At 35.8% G+C, this 19,391-nt stretch overlaps 1 protein-coding gene across 1 annotated transcript in view; it reads left to right on the top strand.

Moving 5' to 3' along the window:
• LOC145243950 (proton myo-inositol cotransporter-like) overlaps positions 1-19,391 on the top strand; it is a 97,350-nt gene that overhangs the window by 19,931 nt on the left and 58,028 nt on the right. Inside the window, exon 2 of the mRNA XM_080107077.1 lies at positions 16,619-17,169. Coding sequence (XP_079963203.1) covers positions 16,779-17,169 — 391 coding nt within the window. The 5' untranslated portion in view covers positions 16,619-16,778. The remainder of the gene's footprint in view (positions 1-16,618; positions 17,170-19,391) is intronic.

The following is a 19,391-nucleotide window of genomic DNA, read 5'->3' as shown; positions in this document are numbered from 1 at the left end:
TCTTTGTTTTTAACTAAAATATGTCTGTATTGAAATAACGGGGGGAACAACCCTGTTTAAATGTTGGCAAATTGAGCCAGTGTTGGAGATACACAGAAGCCTACTGGAAAGTGTTGTTGTAGTAAAACTGATGTAATAATTAATTTTTATTTTTATTACTATTATTGTCAGAGATAGATTCTCCCAAAGGGTATTGAAACTGATATATAACATTTTCTTTTTATTTATTTATATATTTGGCCTTAAAAAGAATTATTGTTAACTATGAGATTTAAAGTATTAACTTTTTTATTCTAAATAATGAATATTATTATTATATTATTTAATTAATTGGAATGCTTATTGAGATGAGTATAATTTATTCATTTATTTATTGCGGACTATTAGTTGTCGTCTCACCATGTTTAAGTCAACTAAGCCTCTGCCCGGCTTTGGGTAGGATTGAAACCGCTATCTTCAGACAATGCTCACCTGGAACCGTAGAGGCCAAACATGAGATGACAACTATCGAAGGCAGTAATTGCTGAGGATGCAGTTAGGAGATTCAGAATTCATATATATATATATATATATATATATATATATATATATAAGGTTCGTGCAAAAATGATTTTATATATATAGTTGAATATCAAAAAGCAACATTATTTTTGCACCAACCTTATATATATATATATATATATATATATATATATATTTTATAGAAATCGCTTTAAACAAGGCATGAAGCCACTTGATGTAAGGAACTAAAAAGAATGCAAGATGCTTAAGTTGTATAATAGCAAAAAGGAAGATAGAATCCCTTCAAAATGTAATCTTTTAACTGACAATGATAAACTCAAAGGAAAAATACTGGAATCTAAAGCCGAAACATTATCATAGCTAGTCATCCACGCTAGAAACATCTCGGTTGACACATCCACGTTCAACATGACAACCGAGAATACCCCGACGTTTAGTAAGTGCTGATATAGAAACCTCTCAAGGAGATACCTGAGCATGGTAGTAATGGAGCCAATCATTAACATCAGAGATATCTTAACATGGCACTGGAGAATACTCCAAAATTTAGCAAGTTCTGTTGGAGAATCCTCTCAAAGAGCTACCCTTAAGTTTGGTCTCCTGTACTATTAGGGAAAATGATGACCAGTAAAACACTATGATCTTGCCTTCTACCAAGGATATTTAATTGCCTTCATTATCTGTTGGTTATCAGATAAAACATGTGTTGCAAATGTTTATAAAGGAACGAAAGGAAAGTTAATTGATTATAAGAGTTCTTTAAAAAAAACTATGGAATGAGAATGAGGGCGATTTAATCCAGGTTAAGTAAATTCTTAATTTTGAAATCCCTCTTCCTTCCTCTTGAAGATGGCTAAAAGCAATTTATTAAAATAAACCCGTTTTTTTTTATTAAATAAAAAAAAAAATTATGGAAATCACTTGAGATAAGGTATAAAGCCACACTATGTAAAGAACAAAAAAGATGCTTATGGTGTATAATAACAAAAAGGAAGAATCACTTCAAAACATAATCTTTAAACAAACAATCTGAACTTAAAACTGAAATATTAGTATGGCGGTAACAAATCTAGTCATTGATGCCAGAAATACCTCAATCAAAACGCATCCATGCACAACATGGCAGTTGAGAATACCCCGACATTTTGTGAGTGCTGATATAAAAGCCTCTCAACGAGCTACCTCTGAGTTTTTTCTTCAATGAAGAACCACTGCATGTCAAAATTACGAATCGCTTTCTCAAACCATTACAACAATGATTATATATTATTAAGGAGCGAACCCTGAGATCAGTTTCTTGTACAATCACCTGAGGAAAGTGCCGATCAGAAAAGCACTGACTTTGTCTTCTAATAATACTTAACTGCCTTTATTATTGTCATTTATCAGACAAGATAGTATGACATGGTTGCGTTGACACACCGGTTCCCGCTGGATCACCAAAGTTAAGCAACATTGAGCCTGGTTAGTACTAAATGGGTGACTTTCAGGTGCTGTATGTGCCGTCCGCTTATCTCAGCATTGTTTCCAGTCGTCCTGGACTTCTCCTTGCCACTGGACTCAAACAGTTCTGATTCAGGAGAGGTGTGGTTAGAGATTGCAGAACCCTTGCCTCACAATTACATGTGCAGCTGCCCCTGCAGGGAATATCCCTTGTCTTTTGAAACTGACCGGAGGCATTAAAAATATCAGACAAACCAAGCCTAAAAGAGATCCCACCACCAGCATTCAATCTCATCGACTCCAAACAGGCTAGTCAAAAGGTAATACCTCCAAGAGCGTAATAGGGAAGGAACAGATTATAAGGCTGGTTAATAAAAAGTCGATTCCCTAAAATTAAGAATATCTGCAGTCACTACAAAGCATTAATACTTCTTAAAACCAATTATCTTTTCCTGTTTCCATTTTTTCTGTTTAAATTAAAAGAACTATTTCTTTCTTTGACTAGAAGACTATAAAATTAAGCCATGCACTGAACTCAGTTATTAAATAAAAGATTGCCTTTTTTTTTTTTTTTTAAGTATGAGTGCAGTAGTCTAAATCCTTATTAATCATTGAGTGCTTAAATCTTTTTTTTCTTTTTGAAGTTATGATTTATTTTTCCTCTATATGAGGTTAAAGTTAATCACTAGGTCAGTTTTTAATCTGGGAAAGTCCTAAAAAGGGGAACTGCGGATTGGGACAAAATAAAAATTGACTTAATCTAGAAGAGTTTCTCCTTCAAAGTTTGAAAGGCAGAAAAGGTGAAATCTCATTCAGATCACAAGTAGCATAAAATATCTCAAGGGGGCGGCGGGGGGTGGGGATAATAAATTTATCACGATTATTCTAGAAGCAACATTAATTATCTCCCTTTAAGATAAAATACATTTTGAAATATGGTACGGTAACTATGGAAACGTGGACTGTAGCTCATCAAGATGTTGACATTTCTTGTATTTTACAGAGAATGTGCAGACAATTGTTAAAAAAATGATTAAAACGTATAAAAACATAAACGTTGAATAACAGAAGAAAATATTATTTAACTAACACAAGATATTTTAAAAAATTAAAAATTCACTTTGGAGGGTTGGTACTTGTGTAAATTGTAATCTTTTGAACCAACGCATTTCAGGTGAAAACTATATTACATGCTTATGTGACATGTTGAAATTAATGTAAATAGAAAAAATTACGAAAAATGAATGAGTAGAAGTTGTATTATATGCATTTTAAGCAAAAAAAAAAAATCGTCCACAATTGCATTCTTGAAAAATGTGTTAAACCCTTTATGACCTGAATTATGATGTAGATGATTAGAAAAGTATTTATTGTTAATTTTAGATGGCGGCATACTGAATGTAAGCAATCGACAGTTGCAATCTGCAGGTATCTGGCATCTACCCAGATACTAAACTAATGTGTACAAGGCATGTTTGAATCAATTCCCACTTTATTTGTGCCTTTATATTAATTTACTAGCACGGGTGCCCAGCGTTGTCCGGGTGTTTGGAGGTGTATGTTGAGCAAAATAAAAACAAAAAAAAAAAACGTGGTAGTAGGAAGGCAGGCTCCAACCTATACCGCAAAAGAGGAAAACAACTGGAAAAAACCTGACGTCTTTGCTGTTACGACCACCGCTAAACCGGAAGTGACGTAGGTTTTAATTAAGGATGACTTTTGAAAATACCGGCGAAAAAAAGCGACCCCCCCCCCTGTAGAAAAGTGCCCAGTTGAAAGTGAAGATATTAATTTTTTTAGCCAATTTTTCTTTGATGTAGGGGGCTACTATCTGGGATATAATTTGTAGGGGTACATTGTAGGGAGTTGAGCAGCAAGATGTCTGTTTACATTACATTTGAACTTCTGCATGTCAATACAGTCAGGAAAACAGAAACCCAGAAGGGAATTACAAAATCAAGCGGTTCTAGGGAATAAACTATTAGAGTAAAAGGCTTTCTTACATTTTAGGATTTCTACTGTATAGGGGTGGGATTTTGCTGTTTGTCAGGTTTGACGGGGGTATTTACGTTGAGGTGGTACTAGGGCTTGTAGTTCATCAGAGCATCCAATATTAAAGTACTTGTAAAACAGGCAGAGAGATGCAACATTTCATCAATTGGACAGTGGTTGAAGCCTAGATGATAGTGCAGGACCTACTAGGTCAGAAACTCTCTTTTGAACCTGTCTAAATGGGAGAGACTAGTTGCAGATCACTAGCCCAAATGTGGCAACAATATTCCATACATGGCGAATAATGGTTTTGTAAAGGTACAGGATACTTTCAGGCGTAAGTAGCTTTCTAGCACAGTAGAGAGAGCCCACGCTCTTTGCAGCATCCTTGGCAATGCACTCAATGTAGCCGTTCCAACTTCTGTTCCCCCATGAACGTTAAGCCGATGAGTGAATTTCAGGTAATGTATCATTAGTCATGGTTATTAGTGGTTGAGACGGTTTCTTGTAGTTATTAAAAGAAAGGCACTTCATCTTGGCAGCATTGAATGTGACTATTCATTTTTGTCCCTATTCCACCACAGACCAGAGGTCTTCCTCTAGAGTTTGTGCTATTGCCTTGGATGCATGTTCATTCGTCCCCCCCCTCCCCGTGTCTGTTATAGAGTGTGGTGTTGTCAGCAAATATACTCATCTTTTGATATACGACCATTGAGGACAACTTAGATTCATCTCTTAAGAGGGATTTAATTATGTTAAGTATTCATTCAGTAATATCATAGGATCTAATTTTCATAAGACCATCGTGCCATACCCTGTCAAAGGCCTTAGCTATATCTAGGGCTACTGCCCTAGTCTCCCCTGCTTTATCCAGTGCTTTGTATATATGTTCAGAGATTACAGTTAGAATATCTACAGTAGAATGGGCTTGTCTAAACCCATACTGCTGGTCGGACAGGCGTTTAGCGGTGAGGTGGTGGACTAGAGCTTAATTATGGACTCAAATATTTTGGTGAAAAGTGGAAGGAGCCAAATAGGGCGATAATTTGATGGGTCAGTTCTTTCGCCAGAATTCTTGTAAACTGGTACCACAGAAGCAGTTTTCCAGCAGTCAGGAAAGCAAGATTCAGTAAGGCATTTGTTGAAAAGTTTGAAGAAGCAACCACGGCGGAGCATTTTTTAATAGTACAGCTGGGATAAGATCAGATTCACATCCTTTTGAGGTGTCTAGGCTTTTTATAATATCATGCACTTGAGAAGAGGTGATTTTCAGATCATCTAGCGTGGTTTCTGTCCACAGAAAAATCTAGGAGGAAGTGGTTTGGTTGGTCTGAAGTAGAGTTGCAGGCAAACTGATGGGCAAGCAGATTAGCCTTGCAAACAACTACAAGATTTTATGAGGATGTGTATGTGTGTGTGTGTGAGGACACTTCTCAACCTATATACTCAACGAATTTTTGATCTACAGACTTGAAATTTGATATATAGGTTATTCAGACGTGTGGAAAACTTTTTAATCAGTTTTCATCTGGGAAAAGACTTCGGGGGGGGTCAAAGTTGAAAAATTGGTACTTGGGAGTCATCAAATTTTTCTCTGTTTGCTGTTTCATGAATGCGCATGCATGAATATTTCACATTACAGATTCGTTATGTTAAGTATAAGACAATTTGAAAACACCTTCTGTCATGCTGGCTGAATAGTAATCGTACTTGAGTTACTGTTTTTAGGTTTTGGTTTCGATCTCAGCTTGAGTATTTTTTTTTTTACTTACAAAAAGTGAACTATTTAGAAAAAAAAAAAACATAATACTTGCATACACATGTCTCAGTTTTTTGTATGAATTAAAATATAATATTTATGCGTATTTTATGACCTGGCAATGCCGGGCAGCTTGCTAGTAATATAATAAAAAGTAGGAAAAGAGAAAATTCAGTGTTACAAAAACAAGTTCAAGACACTTGAACATTGAGCATATATGTGTATTCTATTGTTATTGCTGATTTCATGTCATCAGATGAGGCTAACTTTTAAAATTAGGAAAAAATATAAGGTTTCCATCATTTAAATCTGATATCGACCATTTCAGTGAATTACTTGTCTTAATGTTTCCTTAAATTTCTTTGACAATGACAATTTTCTAAAATGTCAGTTTTTACAGTATCCTCTTCATTTAAGTAAAGATGCAATTTCATGGCTGCTACAGTTTGATCAAAAAAAAATTTTCCATCCATCCCATAGCCTTGAGCCCCAGGAGGGGCATAGGCCATCCACAACTTTTGTAGATGATTTTGTAGCGAGGTGTTCTTTTTTACAGGGTGAGGGTGCTGGCCCCACGCCTAACCTTCCCAGAAAGTACATACAGCACCTAGCCTTCTCAAATGGTCACCCATAAGGTACTGGCCAGGCTCAATGTTGCTTAACTTCGGTAATCTGGCGTGAACTGGTATGTCAACGTGATTGTGCTGTACACAAAAAATTTAAACAATGGAAAAAAAATTTGTCGGTCAACAGGTTTTGAGTAAACTACTTAATAAGTTAGTTTTGATAATTTAACAGTTTTTTTTTTTTTTTGTGTTCATAAGGACCTTTAACAATTTGCTAACATAAGGGTACATATTTACATGCTGCTCACCTCAGTATGATGTGACACAAGGTCAGAAAGTGGGGATGTCCAGCCAGCGCCCTTAATAGAGCGGCACTCTGGCCTAGCAAAAAATTGCTTAGGCATCCTCATTGGCATTCATCAGTAGGAGTGCCTCAGGCAACGTAGGATAAACTTGTCCCACCCAAAAGCCGGGTGGTAAGGCCTGGGAGGGTAGACCACCTAGGTAGGCTAGGCGGCATACCTATCAAAGTCCAACTGACCCCGCACCTGTCGGGCTGATTGATTCTTGACTGGTACTTTCTTCACAAGTCTCCAAGCGACCGAAGCAACAAGCAAACTCCAACATTTAAAAAAAACAGTAAAGTCTCATTTATTGGAGGGGGTAACAGAAGGTGTTAATGTACAATATCGAAAATTTTACATTTTATTTATTGAACGAATAAAATAAAAGGGATATTTAATTAATTAGTAATAATAATCATATTTCATTAGTAATAATTTGACTTTATGCCAAGTCAGCAAATATTGAGTATATTTTTTATCCAGCAATTTCATCAAGTAAATGTATTATTTCTTTTTCACGTTATAAAGAAAAATCGGCCTATAAAAAATTTTTTTTTCAATTTTAATATTTTTCAACTTGCCTTACAAGAAACTATTATCATTATTTTATTTGATTAAAACGAATAAAACATGACATTTTTTTTTAACCTCTCCATATTTTTTGCTGTTAAAATTTTTAAAACCGGTGTCTTTGTGTAAAAAGAATGTTCCAAATTTATTTTTTGTGTCAAAGATTTGTTTTAGTATAAGAACATTTGTAAAAAATAGTTTGGTACTTATGTACTTATTGTACCGTGCTGAAATAAAGTTATTTAGAAAGCTATTCTTAACATAGGGAGGGGATGCGTTTTGTAACTATTCTGTATTTTTGCCTAACAGTTTAATAAAAAAGATATAAAACTTGAATTTAACTTGAAAATACCATTAAAAGAAAAAAAGGGCGGTACAATATGTGCATTATACAAAGAAAAAGCACAAGAAACGCAATATCCCCTAACAATTAAAACATTGAATTAACTTTCGGTGCTCAACATTTTAAAAAGTAATTTAGAATGTAATTTCATGACAAGAAATACAATTCCATAGCAATATACAATTTTACCGAAAGTTTTGGTGAATACCAACTTAAATGAACTAGAAAATCCAGCACTTTCCGCAATATTATTGAATCATTTTTAGTATATTTTAATGAACAATAATAAAATTATTAAATTAAGTTTACTGGATTTAAATTCTGGCATTGTCCCTATTTACTTGCCTCCCAACGAGGCCGGTTCTGGATATGATCTTAAACTATATCCAATAGTGAGATGCCAGCTTGCGGGCTTTAGGGAGTGTGGAGCCACCCTTTAATTGCCATTGCTCCCAGGTCCACTTTAACCCGGAGTGGTAGTACCTGTTAGGGTCCCAACTATGGGTTAAATAGAAACTGACTTGAAAAAAAAAATGTATATTCTATTAAAAAAAAGTTTCTTCAAAATCACTGGATCCAGCATAAAATAACCTGAAACGGGTTGATATGCCGTAAAAAACAAAAAACAAAAAACAAAAAAAACAACAAACCACCCCAACGAGGGCAGAGTTAAACACAAGTTGAGTTTTAATTCTAGGTCCTTTCATCCTCCTTGAATCTTAATAATTATTTTCTGTAGTAACGGTCGGAACTGATGCCATTTTTGCAAGGGAAACAGTTTATAAGACTTCTTTCTGTTTCTTTAGGTTCATGTGGTGTTTCTTCCACCTTTTTCTTTTACTGCTGTTTTTTTTTTTAATTCTTTTTTTTAGCACTTTAAAAAATTACATTTCGTTTTTTTATTTCTGTTTTTCGCAAAAGGCGGTCAATAAATGGCATACTTTTTTTTAAAATACGGACATAAAATCCTAATTTACTTTTTTAAAGTGTTCTTTATTTTTTGAAGCAAAAATATTTTGAATGCTTTTAAATTTTATTATACACTAAATAAACTTTATGACATGCAAAATAAACTTTGGACATATTTTTAACACAGCAACAAGCAAGTTTCAACAGAATCTAACGAATTTAAAAGGCAAAATGAAGTGACTAAAACATGTTGACATTTTTTTAGATGACGTGTCAGAATTTAAAAGTTGAATTTTATTTACGTTATAAAACACTGTCCAGATAAAAAGTTCGTTTGAATCAAGAATCTATTTCATCCAACATTTAGGCAAATATCAAGTAAAATCCAACAGTCCTTATTCTATAATTGAATCCATATCTGTTATTTTTATTATTACTTTTTTTTTCTCATATTCACTCCTAATAAGGCATATCACGATTTGGACGTAAGGGGCTGCTGTTTGGGACCATGCCTAGGAAAGATTAATGAAATGTTGGTTTACGTTACATTTATTACAAAGTACAACTTTTTAAAACGTACATTATAAGGCAGACAAATTATTGTTTTAACAAACGATATATTTTATTTTGTTACAAATTTCCTAAGTATTTGTGAAGAATATCAGGTTGAGAATAAAGTTTTTGTGGAATTTTTAATTTGGATTTCAAATGATGTATTTTCAAATAAGTTTTCATGAAAATACCTTTACTTAATATATCTTTAAAATAGCGTTTCTCACTCTATCTAATCGTTTAACTTACAATCGTTTTAAAACAACTATGTCTTCTTTTCAGAACGTTGAATACAAGATGGAAAAAAAGCAAATTCACGCAATTTTATTTCAATTAAAGCTAGGCTGAAAAACTGCTGGAACAGCTTGTGATATTAATGAAGCATTTGGCCCAGAAACCGCTACTGAACGCACAGCACAATGGTGGTTTAAGAAATTTTGTGGTGGTGACAAGAGTCTTGAAGATGATCAGTGTCCTGGTCAGCCATAAGATGTTGACAACGATCAATTAAGAGCCTAAATTGAAGCCAATCCACACACACACTTGTTTCTGAATTAGATATAATGTATACAAGGATTTCCAACCACTTGAGAGAGATTGGAAAGACAAAAAAACTTGATAAATGGGTGCCTCACAAATTGAACAGCAACCAAAAGAAACGCTGTTATGAAGCGTCATCTTCCCTTCTTTTGCACAAAAAGAACAACCCGATTTTCGACTGGGTTGTGGCTTGCGATAAAGTGTTTTTTATGACAACTGGTGAAGCTAATCTCAGTGGTTAGATGCCGACGAAGCTCCACAATGCTTCCTGAAGCCAGAGTTGCACCAAAAACAGGTCATGCTGACTGTTTGGTGGTCCGTGACTGGCTTCATTCATTACAGTTTTTTGAATGCAAGCGAAACCATTACAGCAGAGAAGTACTGTCAAACAAATGGATGAAATGCATCAGAAACTTTGACAACAACACCCAGCATTAGTCAGCAGAAAAGTCTCAATTCTCCTCTACAACGATGCTCAACTACACGTTGATAAACCGACTCTTCAGAAGTTGAATGAATTGAGCTACGAAACTCTGTCTCATTCGCCACGCTCTCCAGACCTTTCACCTATCAACTATCACTTTTTCAAGCATCTCAACAGCTTGTTTTATGTTACTAGCATAAATACACTTGTTTTGCACAGGGAAAAATGTGTTGATTCTGATGGTACTTATTTCGATCGATAAATTTTTTTTGAGCCGAGATATGTTGATCTGAATTTAAAAGTTAAAAACTGCAAGAATTTTCTTGCCAATCTGATAAAAAATGTTGTTCATACTTTTTGCACTAAAGATAAAATATTGCAAAGTTATATAAATTGATAATTATAATTACTTCAATATTGTTAATTGGCAAAATATAAAAAAATATTTGTTAACAGGTTCAATTCAATTGTTATTGGATATTCGACATTGTTTACATTTACTATGATAGAAAATTTGTCAAAAAAAAACAAAAACAAAGAACAAAAAACTTACCTCCAGTCAAAGAATAAATGCATGCGCTATTAGTCTTGTATTAAAGATCTTGTTGCATTTAATCCTTCATCTGATGATATACTTTATGCCAACTTTGTATTTCTAGATTTAGTGTTCCACTCTCAGGCAGCAAAAGAGATCCTTCTGATTGAACTAACAGTGCTATATGAGTACAGGATTGATGAGGCCCATATCTACAAGTCTGAAAAGTATGCTGCTCTAGCTAAGGGCCTGAGAGATGCTGGATTCAGTGCCAAAGTATTCGAAGTTGAAGTGGACGCCAGGGGATTTGTAAGCTCGTCTGCCTACAATCTCATGAAGCAGGTGTCCATCTCTGGGAAGAGTTGAAACAGCACTGAAAGCAATGAGTGAGGCAGCAGAGAAGAGCTCTTACTGGATCTGATCGAGGAGGAATAAAAATCGACTTCATATATCTTAATTTCCCTAATTTCACGGTGGTTAAGACATCCATCTACAACACGGGAGCATCTGGAAAAAAAAACAAAAAAACATGGCAGCCGGGGAACATCTGGAAGTCATGACCTGAATGTGTAAGGAGTTAAGGGGCGAAACACTTGATTGGAGGGGTTTTCTTTTCTTAGGACTCTCTCTCTGCTGTTTAGCTCTCCATCCAAGTTTCCTTCCACTATGTAGTTTTGAAAGTGATAAACAATGGTGATTTTTAGAATTTGCATAATCATGTGTAATTCAATTATGGTTGAAATCTCATTAAAATCATTAATAAAAATTACAGGCAAACAAACAATGTTTAGGTTAACTGTGTTTGTTCTACTTCCTTTATTGGAAGTTTTAACACTCATTGATTGGTCAGTGATTATCTCCCTTGTCACTTTAAGGTTTGCATTGATTAGCCAACAGGGATTCTTATGGATCATGTGAGCTAGTATATATAAATCTATACACACTGGATTCTGGCAACTTTTCAATTATACCAGGACATAGGTTGACAGCTTGGTGATGGGTGCTCGCTAAGGTATCCAACGCAACCAACTTTACTCCTTTTTCTCCTTCCTTGTTACACACCATCTTGAACAAAGTTTAATTGAATCATGACAGAGCTCTCATGGAGCAGTTCAAAGACATCCATTACTCCTTTCTAGATTCTAAGCCTTCGATTGTAATTGCGAGAGGAGCCCCCTAGAAGACAAAACTAGTCTAGCTACACCACTTTAAATTATTTTCCTTTCTTCCTCTGTACCTGAAGCTAAGCAGAACTTTCATGAACAGAGTTTATTTCCAAGAACTACCTGTCCGGGAAACAATACTATAGAGCTGCTTCCTAGATGACTATAAAATGGTCATTTTTAAGTCCAACATTAACAAATTCTTGTTCAGCCATCCTTTTGAATAACTAAATTCAGTTTAGTTTCAACCATTGTCTTCAATCCTTTCAGGTGTATGTCTCACTGCCCAATTGACAAACTTATTAATTCTTATCCTTGAATAGCTTTTGAGCCTTGATAAGCAGGGAATCATTAGTGTCTCATCCTTCAACAAAGGAGCCATTCCTTCCATCACAAAAAAAAGGGTGGAAGTGATGGACCTCGGTGTGCCAAGAGTTACCTAAGTTACCTCGGTGTGCAGTCTATTTTGGATTTTAAACATTAACCTTTTGTATGCTGTATTATTCTTTTTTTATTAAATTATAAATTATATACATGTATAAAAAATCATCATCCACTTAAAAGAATTATTAACTCTTATTCTTGAATGAAATCACTTTTTCCACTGTTTCCAACGTAATAGATGTATGGAAACTAAAGCCGCTTTCAGGACTGCCAGCAACCATTGTAAGAAAGTAATAAAGAATGCAAGAGAGTTGTATGCTCAATCTGTTAAGTCCAAAGTAGCTGAGCAGCGGCTTGGTTCCCACCAGTTTTGGCAAATAGCAAACAGAATCCTGAACAGAAGCGTGTGCTCCATCCCAACTATTATTAATGGACCTGAGGTAATCTCGTCAGCATCAGACAAAGCCAAACTCTTTGTCAAGAACTTTGCAGCTAATTCTACCCTTTGCGATCAAGGCCGCCAACCCCCAATATTTCCTCCTGTATCAGAAAACACACTATGTGATATACGTATATCTGTATGTGATGTTGCCAAGCTAATCAAAAACCTTGATTCCAGTAAAGCAACTGGCCCTGACGGTATTCCAATTATAGTACTCAAAAACTTCAACCTGAACTAGCGCCCATACTTACAAAACTGTTTAAACATTGTCTTAAGGAGAATAGTTTCCCATCTCCCTGGAAAATCTCATCAGTATGCCCTGTATTTAAGAATTCAGGTGATCGCTCATCCCCCTCTCAGTACAGGCCAATAAGTCTCCTGTGCGTCATGAGTAAGTTGCTGGAATCTGTGTTAAATACAGAAGTAATCAATCATCTCAACAAAAATAACCTTCTTAGTGACACTCAATATGGTTTCCGTTCTGCTAGATCTACAGCAGATGTGCTTACAGTTATATCTCATAGGATTAGCAAATCTCTCGACGGAGGCAACCTTTCTAGGGCAATTGCTCTTGACATATCTAAGGCCTTTGATAGGGTATGGCATAAAGGTTTACTTCATAAGATCTCTAGCTATGGCATTGCTGGAAATGTCTTCTCAATTATTAAATCATTTCTTTCTGATAGGTTCATAAGAGTAGTAGTTGAGGGGCAAAAATCAGAAGCTCACAGTATTAATGCCGGTGTCCCTCAGGGGTCCATCCTGGGCCCAACTCTCTTCCTGATCTACATTAATGATCTTCCAAATCACATCCTTACATCATTTGTAGACATTTATGCTGACGACACTACCATTTATGGTAGCACATCTAAGACAGTAAACGACCAAGTTCTCTCCAATTCTCTCTCCTCTGATCTTGAGCACTTAGTACAATGGGGTAAGGAGTGGCTGGTTACTTTTAATGCATCTAAAACCAAGCTTCTCTCTTTACATCATCAACATTCTGATCCACATCTGGCATCAATTGAAATGAATGGCTCTCGTCTTGAGGAGGCCTCAAGTTTTGACAAGCTTCTTGGCTTGACCATTACTCCTGATCTTAAATGGAACACGTACATCAAATCTGTTGCCAAGGCCGCTGGAAAAATGGTGGGATCTTTCTATCGATCCGGTAGATATCTCGCTGCTGATGCTATTCTCTATCTATATAAGAGCCAGGTACATCCAAGGATGGAATACTGTTGCCACATCTGGGCAGGAGCTGCTAGAAAGGACTTGGCCTGCGTTGATAGAGTTCAAAATAGACTTCGTAGCCTCATAGGAGATGTCCTTTTCTCTTCCTTGCAACCTCTATCTCACAGAAGAGATGTTGCGAGTTTGTCTCTGATGTATCGTTATTTTCATGGAAAGTGTTCGACTGAGCTTCAATCTATGGTCCCCCCTCGCCAAACTTTCACAAGAAACACTCGTCTAGCTGTAAACACTATCAATAATTCCCCCCACTCTTTATCTGTGCCTAAACCTAAACGTAGATTCCATGAACAAAGCTTCTTTCTTAGAACCGCACGCCTCTGGAATTGTCTTCCGTTTTCCTGCTTTCCGGCTGACTACAATATGGTTGTTTTCAAGTCTAACGTAAATAAGTTCTTGATGAGCCGTTCCATATAAGTTATCACATTTACCAAATTTTCATTACTAATGATTACTATATTGTCCAATTTCTACTGTACACTCTTTAACCCTTATCCTTGAGTGGCCTCTTGGCCTTGATAATGTGGTGATGCCTATGTAAAAAAAAAAAAAAAAGAATGACTTTTGGTCCTTGATTAAGCGATGACTCATTAGTATCCCACCCCTCAAAAGAAAAACAACAAAAAAAGAAGCCATTACTTCCATAAAAAAAAGCCAGAATTGACAGACCTCGGTGTGCAAACAATCTTCTTTTCTGCTGTGTATTCTTTTTTTATTTCTTATTAAATCATAAATCATATACAATTCAAATTGTTTAATTATACACACTGCTGTTGTCCCTTCTATCCAAAAATTGTTGCTCTATTTTAATTTCAGCACTTATCTTCAGGATTATTTGTGCATTCTCACAAGTGAGAATTGAACTTGTCTTTAAGAATATATCATTTTCACACCTTTTCATGATAAAGGGAAGACAGAAAACTCTGTCATCTAACCAGCATGTGGTTTGAAACTCCAAGAATGTTATCAACTACCACAAAATCACTTAGCATAGACCATGACTCTGACAACTTTACAGCAGAAGTTTTACAGTCTAATTGGTAACCACCTCATCTCGATGCACCATACACTTTGTCACGTTATCTAATGTCTAGAGGTCAAACTATGAAAAATGGTTTCTAGAAGCCAAAGCCTCTTAAACTCCACTATATTATAAGTACTGTAAAGGATGTGGAGATGGTTCACACCCTGATGGATCAACAGATTGGAAGAGATGCACAGCAGATGGACTTTTTAATTTTTTATAAACGAATTGCCACTTACCACGGCCAAAAGGCCACTCGAGAATAAGAATGATCTATGTTTGATTTATTTTTTCACTAGCAGGGCTACACAGCCTTGCCTGATGCAAAAGTGTAATATATTTCTATTAAAATTTCTATCTCTATTTTTCCCTCTTTCCTCTTCCCTAGTGACCCCCCTCCCTCTCTTTACTATGCTATTTCTCCTCCACTCTCTGGACATGCTCACAAAGAACTCATTTTTATTTATTCCTCAAAGAAAAAGTCTCCCTAAGGAAATTAATTCTTTGAAAAAAAAAAAATTTGGTTACTTCACTTTAGTTAGTACATAATCCGGCTGGAAGATTGACCCAACGAAATGTGCTCGAGAATGCATATTTTTTTATTTTAGATATTATTTATCCGAAGCAATGCCGAGCAAGAAAATACCAACTTTGTGTGCATTTGTTTGTCGTCTTTTAGACAAACATACAAACATACACACAGACAACTGCCCTTTTTATATTATAGATGAAAGAAAAAAACCGTCGCATATCTCCTCCTCTCCTGGTGAAAATAAATAAATGTACCTGTAAAAATTACTCTTTAGTCTTTGCTATGCTGTTTCATTGCATGCCACCCCAACCAACTGCACCCCAACTCGAATAAAGTTATAATTACTTGTTAAAACCGTTATCATTTTTGCAGTTGCGATGATGGAGTTTGGTAAACTAATCTTTCCATATATTATTTAATTGGAATTCATTATTGAGATGAGTATTATTTATTAATTTTATGTATTCCGGACTATTATCCTCATCTTTTTAATTTTCGGCCAACTATTTCTCTGGTCTTTGTCAGGAGGTAACTGCGACGAGATAGGAACTCTGAATCTCCTAACTGCATTTTCAGCAATTACTGCCATCCATAGTTGTCGTCTCACGACGTTTTGGCCAAATAAGCCTCTGGCTGACTTTGGGTAGGATTGAAACCGCTATATTCAGACAATTCTCACTTGCAACCATAGAGATTTAACATCTCTATCCACTACGCCACGGGTCCCGAAGGCTTACTTGGCCAAAACGTGGTGAGATGACAACAACTATGGAAGGCAGTAATTGCTGTGGATGCAGTTAGGAGATTCCTATCCCATCGCGGTTATCACCTGACTAAGGCCAGAGGAATCGTTGGCTGAAAACTAAAAAGATGAGGATAATAGTCTGCAATAAATAAAATTAATAATCTTTTCATGTAGCTGTTAATGTGTGCCTCCACTACTACAAACATTGGAAAGCAAGAGGACTGACCTGACGTTCTACCTACATATAGCCTTGGTAGTTCCAAATAGTCACCCATCCAGTACTAACCAGGCTCGACGTTGCTTAAATTCACTGATCTGACAAGAACTGACATGTCAACATGATTGTTTCATACATTTCTAAAATATCATCACCAAAATGAAAGGAAAAAAAAATACACAACAAAATCTTCTATGATTAAGGTGTATTCCACTGAAAATCTCAGAAAATTAAAAAATGATTTTAATTTTTCATTTAATAATAATAATAAATTACTCTGTTTTCATTTTAACTTTACGAAATGTTTTTCAAGGATGTGCTTGCTCGTAACTGAAATGTTTTTCTCTTTTTTCTTCTTTAGGTGATACTGGTGCCATTGTCTCTTCAAGTTGATCGACATGTCTAATTCTTTGACTATTCTCTTGTCAACCAAATGATTTTTGTTTTTGTATGATTTTAAAATTGAACTGTGCCTCCGCTATCTTGGAATATATAAATATATTTGTCACATTGAATGAACGATGATCAATGAGAATAGTATCGATGATACTGTGACGAAATCCGTTAGTCCCAGTAGGACTGCTCCGATTGTATATTTTCTGACATTAGTCGCCCAAGTTTCCGTCTTTTGTGAAGGTTATGAAATGGGCTCAACATCCGGTGCCATTCTTCTGGTGGAACATGATCCGAATATGAATCTGAATTCATTTTGGCGGGAAGCGATTATAACGGGCGCTATGCCGAGTGCTGCCATTTGCTGCTTGATTGCTGGTTGGTTTTGTGATCGGTTCGGGCGTAAGAAATGTGTGATGTTTTCTAGCCTATGCTTTACGTTGGGGGCGATAATCACCGCATCAGCTCACGACAAGGAGGTACTCTTGGTAGGACGTCTTCTGATCGGATCAGGAATTGGTAAGTATAAAGTATAGCAACACAAGTTTTTTAAAACTTTTTTTTACCCCAAACAAGATTTTTAAAACTTTTTTACCCCAAACAAGATTTTTAAAACTTTTTTTACCCCAAACAAGATTTTTAAAACTTTTTTTACCCCAAACAAGATTTTTAAAACTTTTTTTACCCCAAACAAGATTTTTAAAACTTTTTTTACCCCAAACAAGATATATTGTCACTTGGAATCTAAGGGGTGCTATTTAAGATCATGTCTAACAAGGGAGTTGAGTAGTGAGATGTTTGCTCACATTACATGTAATCTTATGCATGTCAGTACAGTCAGAGAAGCAGGAAACAGGGAGAGAATTCTAAAGTCTAGCAGCCTAAGGAAAAATGCTGTTTGAGTAGAAGGCTTTTTAGCATATAGGTATCTCAACAGTGAAGGGTGGGATTTTGCTGTTTTCGGAAGAATCAAAGGTATATACATCAAGGGGGCATAAGTGCTATGAGTTGATCAGAGCACATTCCGTTAAAGTACTTGTAAAAGTCAGTGATGCAGCATTAAATATGATGAGGATGGTCTTAGACAAAAAAGCAAATAACATTTAAGCTTAAAAAGTTAACTTTGTTTTTGATTAGCCAATTTATATTTGTTATTGTTGTACCATGTTTTTGACACATATTAACACACTTAACTAGAGTTGATTTAAAAGGAACTATTTAGACCAATCCGGTGAATGTTAATATCACAATGTCTGCAAGGACACATATTGTAATGGATATAAGAACTATTATAATCAGTTCTAAGTGATAGTTTTCTGGGGTTGAAGCTTCAATCCTCTGTACAGGCAATACTAAGAATACAATTTCAAATTACTTAAGACTTCTACCTAGTCATTACCTATATCGAGAGTTGAACCTTCAACCTTCTGAAGACTGTCACTTGATTAATCAACTGATTCTTACTTAAGACTTTTATCTGCCACCTTCACGCAACATATTGACCATGTTACAGCGGTCGCAAGTAATTAACAGGATGAATATTGAGAACCTTCAGGAGTAAGAACAGGATATGCTTGCTCCACACTATTGAAATGTCTTGCCCTCTCAAAGCTGGAATACGTCTGTCAGCTGTGATCTCCACAAAAAGTAACAGAAATCTGCAAAATAGAATCCTCCAGAGAACATTCACCAGCAAAATATGTGGAGTAGACCAAATTAATTACTGAAGCAGCTGCAACTGTATTCACTACAACGCCAAAGAGAATGCTATATTATCATCTACATATGGAAAATCTTGGAAGGAAGGGTCTCAAACATAACACTAGTAAAAAGAACCCACCAGTGACAAGGAAGCCTCTGCTATATAAAAACCACACCTGGGACTACACAGAGGATCAAGTCTCTCATCCACCTCTACAGTGATACAAGAACATTCAACTGTATTCCAGCTGCAATAAGAAATATAAGGAGAGTGTCCCTCAACCACTTTCAAGAAACAACTGGACATCTGGCTGGAAAAGATACCTGATCAGCCACGAACACCAGGCTACCCTAGTCCCAACCTCAATCGTCTAGTGAACTGGACCTCTGTATGAAGTGGAAGCCTGGATGCAGTGGAGCTCTAGCTCAGCTGTGTCAATAACCAACAAAATAACGCAAACTACAAAATCCAAATAATCTGAATTATCAATCCTCATCTCAAAAAATCTGAAACATAATTGACCTTAACTTCGAGAGGGAAGTAACTAACAGAATCCATAAATCACTCGATATGATGGTCCATGTTCAAGTTGAGATTAACCAAATAACACTGAATTATATTCCTGCAGTTGTCAACTTATTTAATTAACTTATTTAATTACAAAGGTGAATGTTCACATTAGCAACATTCTGGCAGCCTAGGAGCTCTCCTTAACAATCTTTTTTTTTTCTTTTTTTTTTTTTTTTTTCCTTTCTTTGCCTGGATAAATATGGTCACAATCAATCCTAGGAGTTGCATTCTCCAAAGCATTACCTCTTCCTTTGGCAAGAGCTTAATAGTGGTTTGTTACTGACAAACACCTACTGGAAAATGCTGGTGGGTCCACTCTTGACTATGTTTATATTCCTCAGGGGAGCTGGTTTTTTTTCCTCTTCCCACATTAGACTGACTGCATGCGACATGAAGCAGGTAAATAGTGCTTTATCTGTTTCATGGCATATAATAATTTTTGTGGATTATTTAATACCAAAATGAAACA

This window comes from Euprymna scolopes, chromosome 22 (assembly GCF_053919585.1).
Source record: "Euprymna scolopes isolate OS-2025 chromosome 22, ASM5391958v1, whole genome shotgun sequence".
NCBI classification, from domain to species: domain Eukaryota; kingdom Metazoa; phylum Mollusca; class Cephalopoda; order Sepiida; family Sepiolidae; genus Euprymna; species Euprymna scolopes.
The sequence above is the reverse complement of the archived record's forward strand: the minus strand, read 5'-3'. Positions and strand labels throughout refer to the sequence as shown.